This window comes from Macaca nemestrina, chromosome 3 (assembly GCF_043159975.1).
Source record: "Macaca nemestrina isolate mMacNem1 chromosome 3, mMacNem.hap1, whole genome shotgun sequence".
Lineage (NCBI taxonomy): Eukaryota > Metazoa > Chordata > Mammalia > Primates > Cercopithecidae > Macaca > Macaca nemestrina.
Window position 1 is genome coordinate 156,504,012 of NC_092127.1, and position 12,120 is coordinate 156,516,131.

At 44.1% G+C, this 12,120-nt stretch overlaps 1 protein-coding gene across 10 annotated transcripts in view; it reads left to right on the forward strand.

Moving 5' to 3' along the window:
• LOC105487718 (amyloid beta precursor protein binding family B member 2) overlaps window positions 1-12,120 on the forward strand; it is a 410,283-nt gene that overhangs the window by 271,272 nt on the left and 126,891 nt on the right. For 7 of the 10 annotated variants that reach the window (XM_071093688.1, XM_011751293.3, XM_071093683.1 and 4 more), the window contains one exon: window positions 4,112-4,320. In XM_071093688.1, the coding sequence (XP_070949789.1) occupies window positions 4,112-4,320 (209 nt within the window). The remainder of the gene's footprint in view (window positions 1-4,111; window positions 4,321-12,120) is intronic. The other 3 variants (XM_011751301.3, XM_011751292.3, XM_024794729.2) reach the window with 1 other exon arrangement.

Consider the following 12,120-nt stretch of genomic DNA (forward strand, 5'->3'; position numbering starts at 1 on the left):
ACGGTGAAAACCCATCTCTACTAAAAATACACAAAAAATTAGCCGGGCATGGTGGCAGGTGCCTGCAGTCCCAGCTACTCAGGAGGCTGAGGCAGGAGAATGGCATAAACCCGGGAGGCAGGGCTTGCAGTGAGCCGAGATCGCACCACTGTACTCCAGCCTGGGCAACAGAGCAAGACTCCGTCTCAAAAAAAAAAAGAAAGAAAGAAAACCACTGACTGATTTAAAGTCCAAAGTACTTATTTAAATGTGTATTTTTTTTTTTTTTTTTTTTTTTTTTGGAGACAGGATCTCACTTCTGTCACCCAGACTGAAATGCAGTGGCATGATTATGGCTCAATGCAGTCTCCACTTCTTGGGCTCAGGTGATTCTCCCACCTCAGGCTCTTTTTTTTTTTTTTTTTTTTTTTTTTTTTAAGATGGAGTCTCACTCTGTCACTCAGGCTGGAGTACAATGGCACGATCTTGGCTCACTGCAACCTCCGCCTCCTGGGTTCAAGTGATTATCCTTCCTCAGCCTCCCGAGTAGGTGGGATTACAGGCGTCCACCACAACACCTGGCTAATTTTTGTATTTCAATAGAGACAGGATTTCACCATGCTGGCCAGTATGGTCTTGAACTCCTGACCTCAGGTGATCCGCGCGCCTTGGCCTCCCAAAGTGCTGAGATTACAGGCATGAGCCACTGCCCCTGGCCGTCCTTAGCCTCTTGAGTAGTTGTCACTACAGGCACATGCCAACATGCCCGGCTAGTTTTTTGTATTTTTGGTAGACATGGGACCTCGCTGTGTCTGGAACTCCTGAACTCAAGCAGTCTGTCTGCCTCGGCTTCCCAGAGTGCTGGGATTACAGGCATGAGCCACTGCACCCGGCCTAAATGTGTAGTTCTATGTAGAAGAACAAAGCAAATTGGGCAGTGAAGGTTAAACAAAATGAAGTATGATGGTGCTGAGAGTCTTCACTTGGCATACTTCCTGCCTTTCCTTGTGGAACTTCTCAGTACGAAAAATAAACAAAATCTCACTTAAGACTTCTTGGTCTCCAGCCCAGGACTCTTCCTAATTTATTGTATTATATTTCTTTTTATCCATGAGGATGCTCACATATGCCATCAAGGGATAGATAAATGTTTGTAAGTCTTGGGAGTCATGAAGTTGCACTGTTCTGTGAAATTGCATAGAACTGATTTCTTTAGAATTTCTCTTTTGCTAAGTGCCAAGTTCCAGTTCCCATCATTGGAAGACCTAATTGATTCACTCATTTCTTCCTTCTCCTTTATTTATTCCCTCCCTCCATCCCTCCCTCCCTCCCATCTCTCCATCCATCCAATTTTGATTGAATACCTGCCATGCTAGGTGTCGAACATGATGGTGAATAAGACAGATATGGTATCTGCCTACCCTCACAGGGCTTAAATCCTTTAAACCAATGTGAGATAATATGGAAGGGATTCTGCACATTATTCTAGACTTATTAATAATACTGTAGGTGTGCCCACTTGGCTTCTGTCACCAGCACCATTGTTACCACCCATTTCTAGCAACAGAATAAACCTCCTTTTTTATTTCAACAAAATCTCAGCCTAAGCTTAATAAAACTAGGGTGGGTTTGGTTGAAGATAAAATAGTCCGATTCATGCCATTCAGCATAAAGTTCCTCTCATGCTACCTCTAGGTACCTCCTTATCAGCCCAACTTGAAAGCCACCAACCTTGGCCTCTGCTACTGGTCTAACATGATGTCATATTTTGATAGTGTATGTAGCTATTCTTCATACAAGCTAATGTCTCAGTGATAAAGACAACTAGGTTAAATCTGTAAATTCAGGCCTCCAGTCCTCATAAACCACAGAAATGGTAACTGGCAGCTGCTTTGTATCTTTTCAGTTTCTAGCCCCAAAGCTCCCTGTCCGTGAGCCACTAGAATGGGACAAGGGATCCCACTTGCTAGGGTTTTCTCCAACTTAATCCCAAAACCTGTATCTTTTACCTGATATGTCCCAGTTGAGATGCCAAAAACAAAATAATAGCAGAGGTGACCCCTTCGTCCCCTAAAAAGGAGACAGGACAAAGAAATGTAAACACATGTTTGACTAGAGTTGTTTCTGCAAAATTTGGTTAACTTGAAATTATTTAATTATGCTTCACTCCCTGTGGGGACAGGGGGAAATTCCCAGCATAATTTGAGACTAGTGGCACTTTTGCCTCTGGCAAATTTAAATGAGGAAAGTGACTGCATGCATGCACATCCGTGGCCACAGTCTTCATCAGCCCCTTTGTTTGACTTCTCTGTTTCTCACGGTGGCTCTGCCTCGGTGATGCCTGCCCACATGATGCAGTGACGCTTGCACGGAGCCAGGCCCACTTGTGTTCTCCTTTGAATTGCCGGAAAGCACTCCAGCTGCTTTTGTATGGCCACACAGGAAACAGCCTAATCCTTAGAATAAAATTGATCCCTGGGTTTAGAGCTCAAGTTTTTAAAGTTTTTCTTCCTACATACATTGATACAACCTGTGATTCCCTTATTACCCCTCCATCTCGGTGGATGTTTCATGCTACTTCCTCTCCCCTCTCTTCTCTCCTCTAGCGCTGTCACCCATTTCCTAGTCAACTCAAGGCCAAGAATGAGACTTTTTAAAACCAGCAGGTATTCAGTAAACTGATAAACTACATACATAACTGATATGTAGAAACGTCAGATAGGATGGGAGTTGTCTAGCAGACGTATTTTATTTGGCCCTTACAGTGTTTAAAGGATTATTTTCTGGAATTGGAACGACTGGACTTCGTAGGAGCTTGCCCATTTTCCACAGTGACCCATCTTTGTTGTCTCTTACCCACACTGTGCTTCACATGTTTACATCACTGGCCTGTCCGTGAGTCAGTCTGGTCCATTGTTGACTTCTGAGGCTTTTCCAATCTGCCTTCCTTGGGAATCTTTGGAGATGGAGTCTCACTCTGTCGCCCAGGCTGGAGTGCAGTGGTGTGATCTCGGCTCACTGCAATGTCTGCCTCCTCGGTTGAAGCAATTCTCTTGCCTCCGCCTCCCAAGTAACGGGGACTACAGGTGTGCATCACCATGCCCAGCTAATTTTTGTATTTTTAGTAGAGACAGGGTTTCAGCACATTGGCCTGGCTGGTCTCAAACTCCTGACCTCAGGTGATCCGCCGATCTCAGCCTCACAAATTGCTGGGATTACAGGTGTGAACCACCATGCCCAGCTTTCCTTGGGAATCTTTTGTGTACAATTAGAATTCTAGAATATTGGCTGGGTGCAGTGGCTTACGCCTGTAATCCCAGCACTTCGGGAGACCGAGACGGGCGGATCACAAGGTCAGGAGATTGAGACTATCCTGGCTAACACGGTGAAATTCCGTCTCTACTAAAAATACAAAACATTAGCCGGGCGTGGTGGCGGGCACCTGTAGTCCTAGCTACTCGGGAGGCTGAGGCAGGAGAATGGCGTGAACCCGGGAGGCGGAGCTTGCAGTGAGCTGAGATCGTGTCATTGCACTCCAGCCTGGGTGACAGAGTGAGACTCTGTCTCAAAAAAAAAAAAATTCTAGAGTATTACAGAAGACTACTACTATTGCTATTTTGTAGGTATCCCAATCACATGAGAGAGATTCTTAAAGCACATGAAAGATATAAATGCAGCACTCATTTACAGAAAGCATTTTAAGAAAATTAGAGTGATAGCTGGGAATGACATGATGCCCACCAGTGAATCTTACCAATTGACAAAAGCATTCAGCCCGCTATGTATAACTATGTGAATTTTGCTTGGGAAGTTGATTCTGGTTTGGAGCTTTAGCTTGTTCATAGGGTTCTTAGAGCTATAGGATGACTTGATAGTGAGGCTTTCGTGTCCCTGTTCTCAAGTGTCAACCTTCCTTTCCAATTCTTTGTTTCCATATTACCTCTTTTACCAAGTACAGCTACACACGTCAGCATGGATGGATTTCACAAACATACCTGGAAGAACTAATCAGTTGGACTATGGACACGTCTGCCTTTGGGGTTCACCTGACAGATAGTGCTGAAATTGGAAGGCTCTTTCTCTTTTAATAAAATTCTCTTTTTCTCCCCTGTCCCCGCCCCCCATTTTTCAGCAGATATATGGAGTGATCACTCATTTCAGACTGATCCGGATTTGCCGCCTGGCTGGAAAAGAGTCAGTGACATCGCTGGGACCTATTACTGGCACATCCCAACAGGAACGACTCAGTGGGAACGGCCTGTCTCCATCCCAGCAGATCTCCAGGGTTCTAGGAAAGGGTCACTTAGTTCTGTAACGCCATCTCCCACCCCAGAGAACGAGGTAAAACGGAGTGTCTTTTTACCGGCTTAGTAGAATAGATGTAACTTGTGGTTTCTCTTTACACTAGTTGCTTCTGCCCCAACAGGTCATCGAGGTAAGCTTTTTGATTATTGTGCATGTTGCATTTGAAATCTCAGTAATGCTTCCTCTTAGTAAATAGTGTTAATATCCATCTTTCAGGGATGTTTTTATTTTTTAATGGCTTTTGGTCTCTTGAAACACCATTCCAGGTACAGAAAGCAAGAGGGGCTGATTAATGAGAAGTGGTTAAGATTCCCTTGTGCTCACTGAGGCAGTACTTTACTCTGCAGGTAGCATTGCATGGTGCTGGCTCCATAAAATATTTACACACGGAAGAACATCTCTTGGCCAGATGTATTGTAATTACTATGTATCTTATTAGCCTTGGGCTCATTTGATAGCATGGAGGGAATGTCTGCAAGAATAACCCTGGAGGGCCCTCAGATGCTTAATTTCTGTTTTAAAAAATCTGTTTATTTAGCAGAAGTGACATTATTTTAGAAACAATTAACAGCATAAATTTCTGCTGTCCCTGAGGAAGAAATCTGGATGTTTAAACAAAGAATTGAGGCATTAAAAAATTCATTGTGGTGTTTATTAGTATAAGGATCCCCACAGTGAACCTTTGTGAATCCCGAAAGCGAACTATTCAAGAGAATTAGAGTTGGAAAAGGTCATAATTAAGTAATGACTTCTTTTGACCCCAGACACCCAAGCATTTTTGCCCCTTTCTGACCACAGTCCTTGGGTCTTTGAACAAGCCCATCTTCTTTTGCTTTGAAGCATGAGGGCATTGGAACTACCTGTGGAAGCTTCTTTATCTGTTTGCAACAGATATCACCCTTCCTGTTTTTAAAAGTAGATAATGTCTTTTTTCCTAAATCTTTGATTGTGTACTTGTTCTTCTCTGGGAGGTAGTGAGTCCTATACTCTCATCACATTCCTGCTGTTAGAGGGCTTTGGCTTCTCATTTACCCAGCCTGGACCTCACATTCTCCAACTTGAAAGTGATGGGCTGGGGCAGCCATACCCTTATTGGTAGGCAACGACTTTGGTTTACCTGTGCCATGCCGTGGTCATCAGGCACATGCTTCAGGACTGCTGAATGCCATGTAGGGCTTTGTTGCTTATCACTGGGCAATTTTAACAACTTTTTATTGAAGCATAGTAATTCCTACTCCCTGGGCAATTTTTATTCAGCCTTTTGTTCATCTTGCATCAGGTGTGCTGGGGGATAAAGAACCAACACCATTTGAGCCCTCAAGGAGTTTGGCATGGAGAGGAGTCCTCTCCTGTCCCCAACCAGTTGGATCCTGGGATTCCCCCGTACCACAGTGGGGGCCTCTAGAAGCCGAGCCGGCCAGGATCAGTCTCTGTTCTCACAAGGCACAGATGTGCTCTCCCTTTCTTACTTGTAGACCTTTTCTCTTGACATCTCAGTTGGCAAGAATCTGTTTCTCCATTCCCCTATTCCAAGCCTATAACCGTCTTCATTCCCCTATTCCAAACCTTTAACCATCTTCCCAGGCAGAGAGTGTCCTATATGTAGAGAACACCAGGGTGAGAAGGCACCATCTGGTGCCAGCATTTGTACGTTACAGACAGGGACACTGAGGTACAGAGAGGCCAGTGACTGGTGGCAGCTCTGGGCCTAGAGCTCAGAGTTACTGAATCCTCCCAGATCCTAGGCCAGAGGTCTTCTCACTCAGCTTCCCTGGCTTTGGGATTTCAACCTGCTCTGCTTCCTCACTGTCCCAGAGAGGGGAGATCACACTAACTTTGAGAGACAGTTTTTGTGCCATGAATCTCCAGTCCTCTGCATCTGGCAGTGGTGAAGTCCTTTGTAAAGGCCGCCTGCAGAGGCCCAGGCGCGGGTATGTGGACTCCAAGGAGGGCATCCTGAGGCTTACGGAGCTCAGAGTTGTATTTCTTTGATTAATACGTTAGCCTTTTGTTTCCATGATTTGGGCAGAAGTCTTGGGAAGAACACAGCACAGGTGGGCGCTGGCTCTGGGGAAAACTGTCAGGTAGCGGAGTTCATCTCTACCCTACCTGGGGCCCATTTTTGCCTACTCTTTCCCCTTTCTGTGCCTGCATCGTACCCCTGTGCTAACTAATGCCCAGGGCCCCTCTCAGGCTCAGAAGGACGTACCCTTGGCACCTCCTGCCCTGGAGTTCAATGTTCCCCTCCCACAGTCCTGCAGCTCAGCCTTCTCACTGCTCTTAAAGATCTGTTGTGGTTTTCAGGATACTTTCCTAGACATCATTTCATCTGATCTTCTCAGGAGTCTCCTGGGGCAGAGAAGTCAGCTGGTATGTTCTCCAATTAAGGAAAGAGGTAACTGAGACTCAGTGAGTTAAGTAGCCCTCAGCTGGGGTTAGGGTGGGATGCATCCAGTTCCCTGACTCCAGACCCCAGGACTGTAGAGCCCCAGGACTCTGAGCATCTCCACCTTCTATCAGTTCCATTCCTCTCTTCTGCCGCTCACTGTGCCATTTGTATTGACAAAGGCTTATCCCTCCACAGAAGCTGGTTAAAGGAGCATATTTTTAGGAGTTTCAGAGACAGGAACTCATATCCAGCACTCTCAGAAAGCAACGGGGCAAACGTCTTCAGGCTGACCTTTCACTTGTTCACATCATACACGTTTCTTCCCCTACATAAGGTCCTCCATTAAGTCAAAGAACCAAGCAGATTCAAAAGGAAATAAATAAGTCATAGAGGCAAAGAGATGAGCAGATAGAAGAGGAATAGGAGAATTGGGGAAAAGACTCAGCCTGCCACATATGCTGATGTACAGACGCTGACACCAATATTAAACCAGGGGCATTAAGAGAAATCAAGTATTTACAGTCCAGGCTAACGCCTTAACTCTTCACTCCCCGTAAAACCCTTATGTGGTCAGGTGCTGTGGCTCATGCCTGTAATCCCAGTGCTTTGGGAGGCCAAGGCAGGAGAATCACTTGAGACCAGGAGTTTAGGAGCAGCCTGGACAACATAGCAAGACCCCATCTCTACCAAAAAAAAAAAAGATTTTAAATTAGCCAGGCGTGGTGGTATGTGCCTATAGCCCAAGCTACTTAGGAGGCTGAGGCAGGAGGATCACTTGAACCCAGAAATTTGAGGCTGCAGGTGAGCTATGATCATACCATAGCACTCCAGGCTGGACAACAGAGTAAAACCTTGTCTCTTAAAACACACAAACAAAAAAACACACCAAAATCCTTATGTATCTGGTATTATAGTTGTCTTTCTTATTTTGCATTTGACACTGAGACACAGAGAAGTTGAGGAGTTTGGGTAGGACACATAGCTAATACATGGTAGAGTCAAGCTTGAGTTCAGGTCTCCTGACCCCTATTTCCACCCCAAACTTCACAATATCATATGTCTGGGAGGCTTGGAGACTGTTGCATCCCTTTAACTCACCCTAAGGGAGGCTGTGTCACATGTGGAGCCTTCTAGAAAATGACCTCTCTTAATATCACTGTCTCAGGTGCTAATGACAGTTGAAGAGAAGTGATTATTTTTCTAACACCATTTCTTTGATTCCTAAATAGAATCTATTTCAAACAGTTTCAAAGCATGAGAGGAGAGCAAAATCTTAAGGGACAGAAGAAGCTTGTAATATGTTGTGTTAGAAATGCATATTTTATTCAGCTTTTTTCTGAGCTGGCTTCAAAAAAAAAAGAGAATCAAATAACTAAGTGCTAAATCTGTTGACTAGGCTTCACAAAAGTTTAGAACTGAAGGCTTCCTTACAGTTTGAAAATTTTGCATTTCACATTCCAAAGTTCACTCGGGAAGTGTTAAGCGCAGTGGATAATGTTTCCGCTGCATATGCCAGCAGTATTTTTGAAAGTTTATAAACTGGCCAGGAAGCATTTGCTGCTGAAATTTGGCACATGGTGCTCCTCCCCACCCAAACCATTTATTTGTTCCAAATTACCTTGCAAACTGCTTGAATGTTGAATTTTAGAGAGAATGGAGAGCCACACAAAGTATTTTTATGAATATCCATTGGCCTGTGGCCAAGTCTTCCCGTCTTTTCAAGCGAAGGTGTTTTGGTCTTCCTAAAGAGGAAAGTATGGAGAAGGCGAGTCTGAGGCTCGAGAAAATGAATTGTTGCTCAAACTAGGGTTTCCTCTTGGTCCTAAATCAACCTGTTCTTATGAAGTGCTCATGGCCTCAGGGGCGGCGTGAGAGCCTAACCCCCCAGGAGGGTGACAAGTGGAATACCTTAAGCCTGTGTATTCTCATATACATGTAGAAATAAGACGACAACATTAAAGGGTCGTTCTGCTGTCATTTTTCTGAACTTCTTCACTCAGTCGAGTAATCGTGGCATTGAGTGCTGGAAGGAATCTTGGAGCAGGGCCTGTTGAACGTGCAGGCGGTATTTCTCAGCCAGTGAGCCGAGGAACGGTGCCAGGAGAACCTCCGGGGATCACAGAATGGGGTGGGGCCTGGGAACCTTTGCGTAAGCTCTCCAAGTGATTTTACGCTGAGTAAGTAGGACAGCAGGTCCTCTAGTGACTATAGCTCCCCTATTTTTATTTGCATGTCACTTCCTCAAAAATTATTTGGATTCACCTCGGTGTCTCTCCAGAGCTACTGCTCTTACCACATTGCTTTGAAAGCCCTCTATTCTGTCATGTCCCACTGTAGTGTTGTTAACCTGTGGTGTGTCACTTTCCCAGTAGGAAGCTCCTAGGAAGCTCCTTGGTGGTCGGGACCTGTTCTCTTCATCATGTGCACAGGGCCCAGTACATGACGACATTCATTAACTATTTGCTGAATGAAAAAATAAATCAGCCGCACAGCCAAAGAAGCTGTTAGTTGATCTGTTGCAATGACAAAGCCGGCTCTAGAGCCCTCAGTCTCCTGGCCCCCTCTGCATTGTGGTTTCTGCATTGCACTGCTGCTCACAGAGACTGATTTAATTGCACAAGCTTTTGGTAGTCTAGTTTACTAGTTTGATTTTTTAACTTCTCTGAATTATATTTGTGTGATTAAACCATGATGCTATAATCTTCTGATAGGGTGGGCAGATGGCTTGAGCCCAGGAGTTTCTCTACTAAAAATACAAAAAATTAGCTGGCATGGTGATGCATGCCCTGTAGTCCCAGCAACTCGAGAGGCTGAGGTGAGAGGATCACTTGAGCCCAGGAGGTGGAGGTTACAGTGAGCTGAGATCATGCCACTGCACTCCAGCCTTGGTGACAGAGCAAGACCCTGTCTTAAAAAGAAAGAAAAACTGTACACATATAAATTGATAAAACACTCACTGACATTGCCTGCCATACTCCTTGGCATTCCAGGTTTTCTGCCATTTACTATCAAGGCCACACTTAATGAAGCGTCAAGCCTTGACAAAATGGCATTGAGAGGCATGATTCGTAACCGTTTGTATTCCCCAAACTGCTTTTTCCTTCGTGGAAAGAGTAGATCATAAGGAAACTCTCATTTGCAGGGCACCCTCAGGCAGCCAGTCCCTGTGCTAAGAGCTAACATTCTAGATCTCACTCTGTCTGCACATTGATGGGAGGCCTTCTTAGTCCTGTTTGATGTGGGAGGGAGTTGAGGTCAAAGAGCAAGTGAGAACAGAGGCCGAATTTGAACCCCAGCATTCCAGTAGGCAATGTGTCTTTATTCATCTTCTGATGCTTATAACAGAATACCTGAAACTGGGTAATTTATAAAGATAAGGAATATATTTTTTATGGTTATAGAGGCTGAAAAGTCTAAGGCCAAGAGACTGCATCTGGTGAGGGCCTTCTTGCTGGTGGGGACTCTGCAGAGCCCTGAGTGGGTGCAGGGCATGACATGGTGAGGGAGCTGAGCATGCCAGCTCAGGTCTCTCTTCCTCTTCTGATAAAGCCACCAGTCCCACTCTCGTGATAACCCATGAATCCATGGATGAATTAATCCACTCATAAGGGCAGAGGCTCTTAAAGGCCCCACCTCTCAATACTGCAACATTGGTGATTAAATTTCGATGCGAGTTTTGCAATGGACAGGCATTCAAACCATTGCATTGTGTTAACTTCAGAACTTCTCAAGTGCATACAGAGATGATATGATTATAGCTTCTGTCACTGCCACTGTGGAATGTTTTAGTGCTTTTCCTCTCTACCCAGTTCTCAGCAGGTTCAACCCTCTACTCTTGCCCCCTGGTTTGCATTTTGATACCACTTCATGGAGATTTTCTTGGCACCCTAGAGAAAGCCTCCTGGTAGGGACATACCCAGCCCTTGAGACTACATCTTTAAGAGCACTCTGTTGACATTGTCAAAGAATCAACTCCATTGTTGGCCGTTTTCCAGCTGATAATGCATCATTTTTGTTTGCTATGCGGAATTGCTTTCCAAGACCTCAGAAAAGAAACATGAAAGAAGAAAACTCTCAGTAGTCAAGGTTATATGATTGGATTCCCTCCTTACTGGGCCCAGCCTCACACAGCTTCTGTGTGGTGCTCGAGGGTTTTGAGGGTGCCATACCCCAGGCATTGGGTCAGTCCCCCTAGACACACTATCTCTGAGGAGCTAAGGCTCCAGAGCTCTCCCAGAACTGAGCAGGATCAAGTAATCAGAGAAAGGGGTGTTGCAGCCTGGGCAAGGTCAGGACAAGCACCAGGAGGGTGTGCCAGCTATGACTGTGGTACCAGATGACCCTCGGCTGTGCAAGGCTTTAGCTGCATTGCCTGGAAGGTTACCAGGCTCATGGAAGCTTATTGCTCGTAGAAGATGGTCCCTGTTGGTCCGTTACCACCTCTTTCCCCATCTTTATGTGTTTGTCTTACCTGAGGCATATTGTCCAACTTGCCTTTTCCTCTTTTAATGTTTTTCTCTTTGTCTCTCTTCTTCCTTCGTCTCTCCCACCCCTACCCCACAGACTGCAGACTGGGGTGGATACAGACTTTCTGTAGAACCAAAGAATCTTTGTTGGGTTGTGCTTTTTAAAAAATTTATTAACTAAAAATTATTAGCAAAGCTTATTAGCCAAATATAGAAAATATTCTCTCTTCTTAATTAAAAAAATTAGATGAATAGGCCATGTAATTCTTAAAATTTAAGACAAAGTGACTTTGTCTTTCATTGACTTTAATTTTTTGAAAAAGAAAAATTATGGTCACTTATACATTGGAGAAAGTTTGTCATCTTTGATGTAAATGAATGGTTTTAAATATAGGAGGAGAGAAAAGATCTTTGGCCCAGTCATAACACATATAATGCTAGTTTCCATTTTCCTCACTGAGTTTTGTGCTAAAGGATTTCTTTAGGAGTGCCCGTGTTAAGTTTTTGTAAAATCACTATATGGAGCCTTTGTTTATTTAAATCTGTAAAAGGTGATTGTTGGACATTTGCCATCTAACTCATGTTTCCATAACATGAGAGCTGGATTCTGACAGTCTTAGTACTGTTGTTAGCTTTTACTTTACAGATACCCTTATGTCCAAAGAGTAAATACATTAAAATTTTTAAAAACCACACACACATGCAGAGAATTGTTTTAATTAAGTACTGAAGACTTTTCTGAGTACTTGTTGTAGAAAATACTCTTCTTTTACTCTCTGTAGTCTCAACATACAGGGTCTCTTGGGGATAATTTCTGAAATTCTTTTTGTGAGGTCACTTTTTTTTTCCTATTTCTTTATAAATTTCTCCACAAAGACACAATTATCTTGAGTCTTCCTAATTCATCATCTGAGTATCCTCTTTTAAAGTTCAACTTAACATCAAATATTGCTCACATGTGAATAGTGATGACAATTTGAG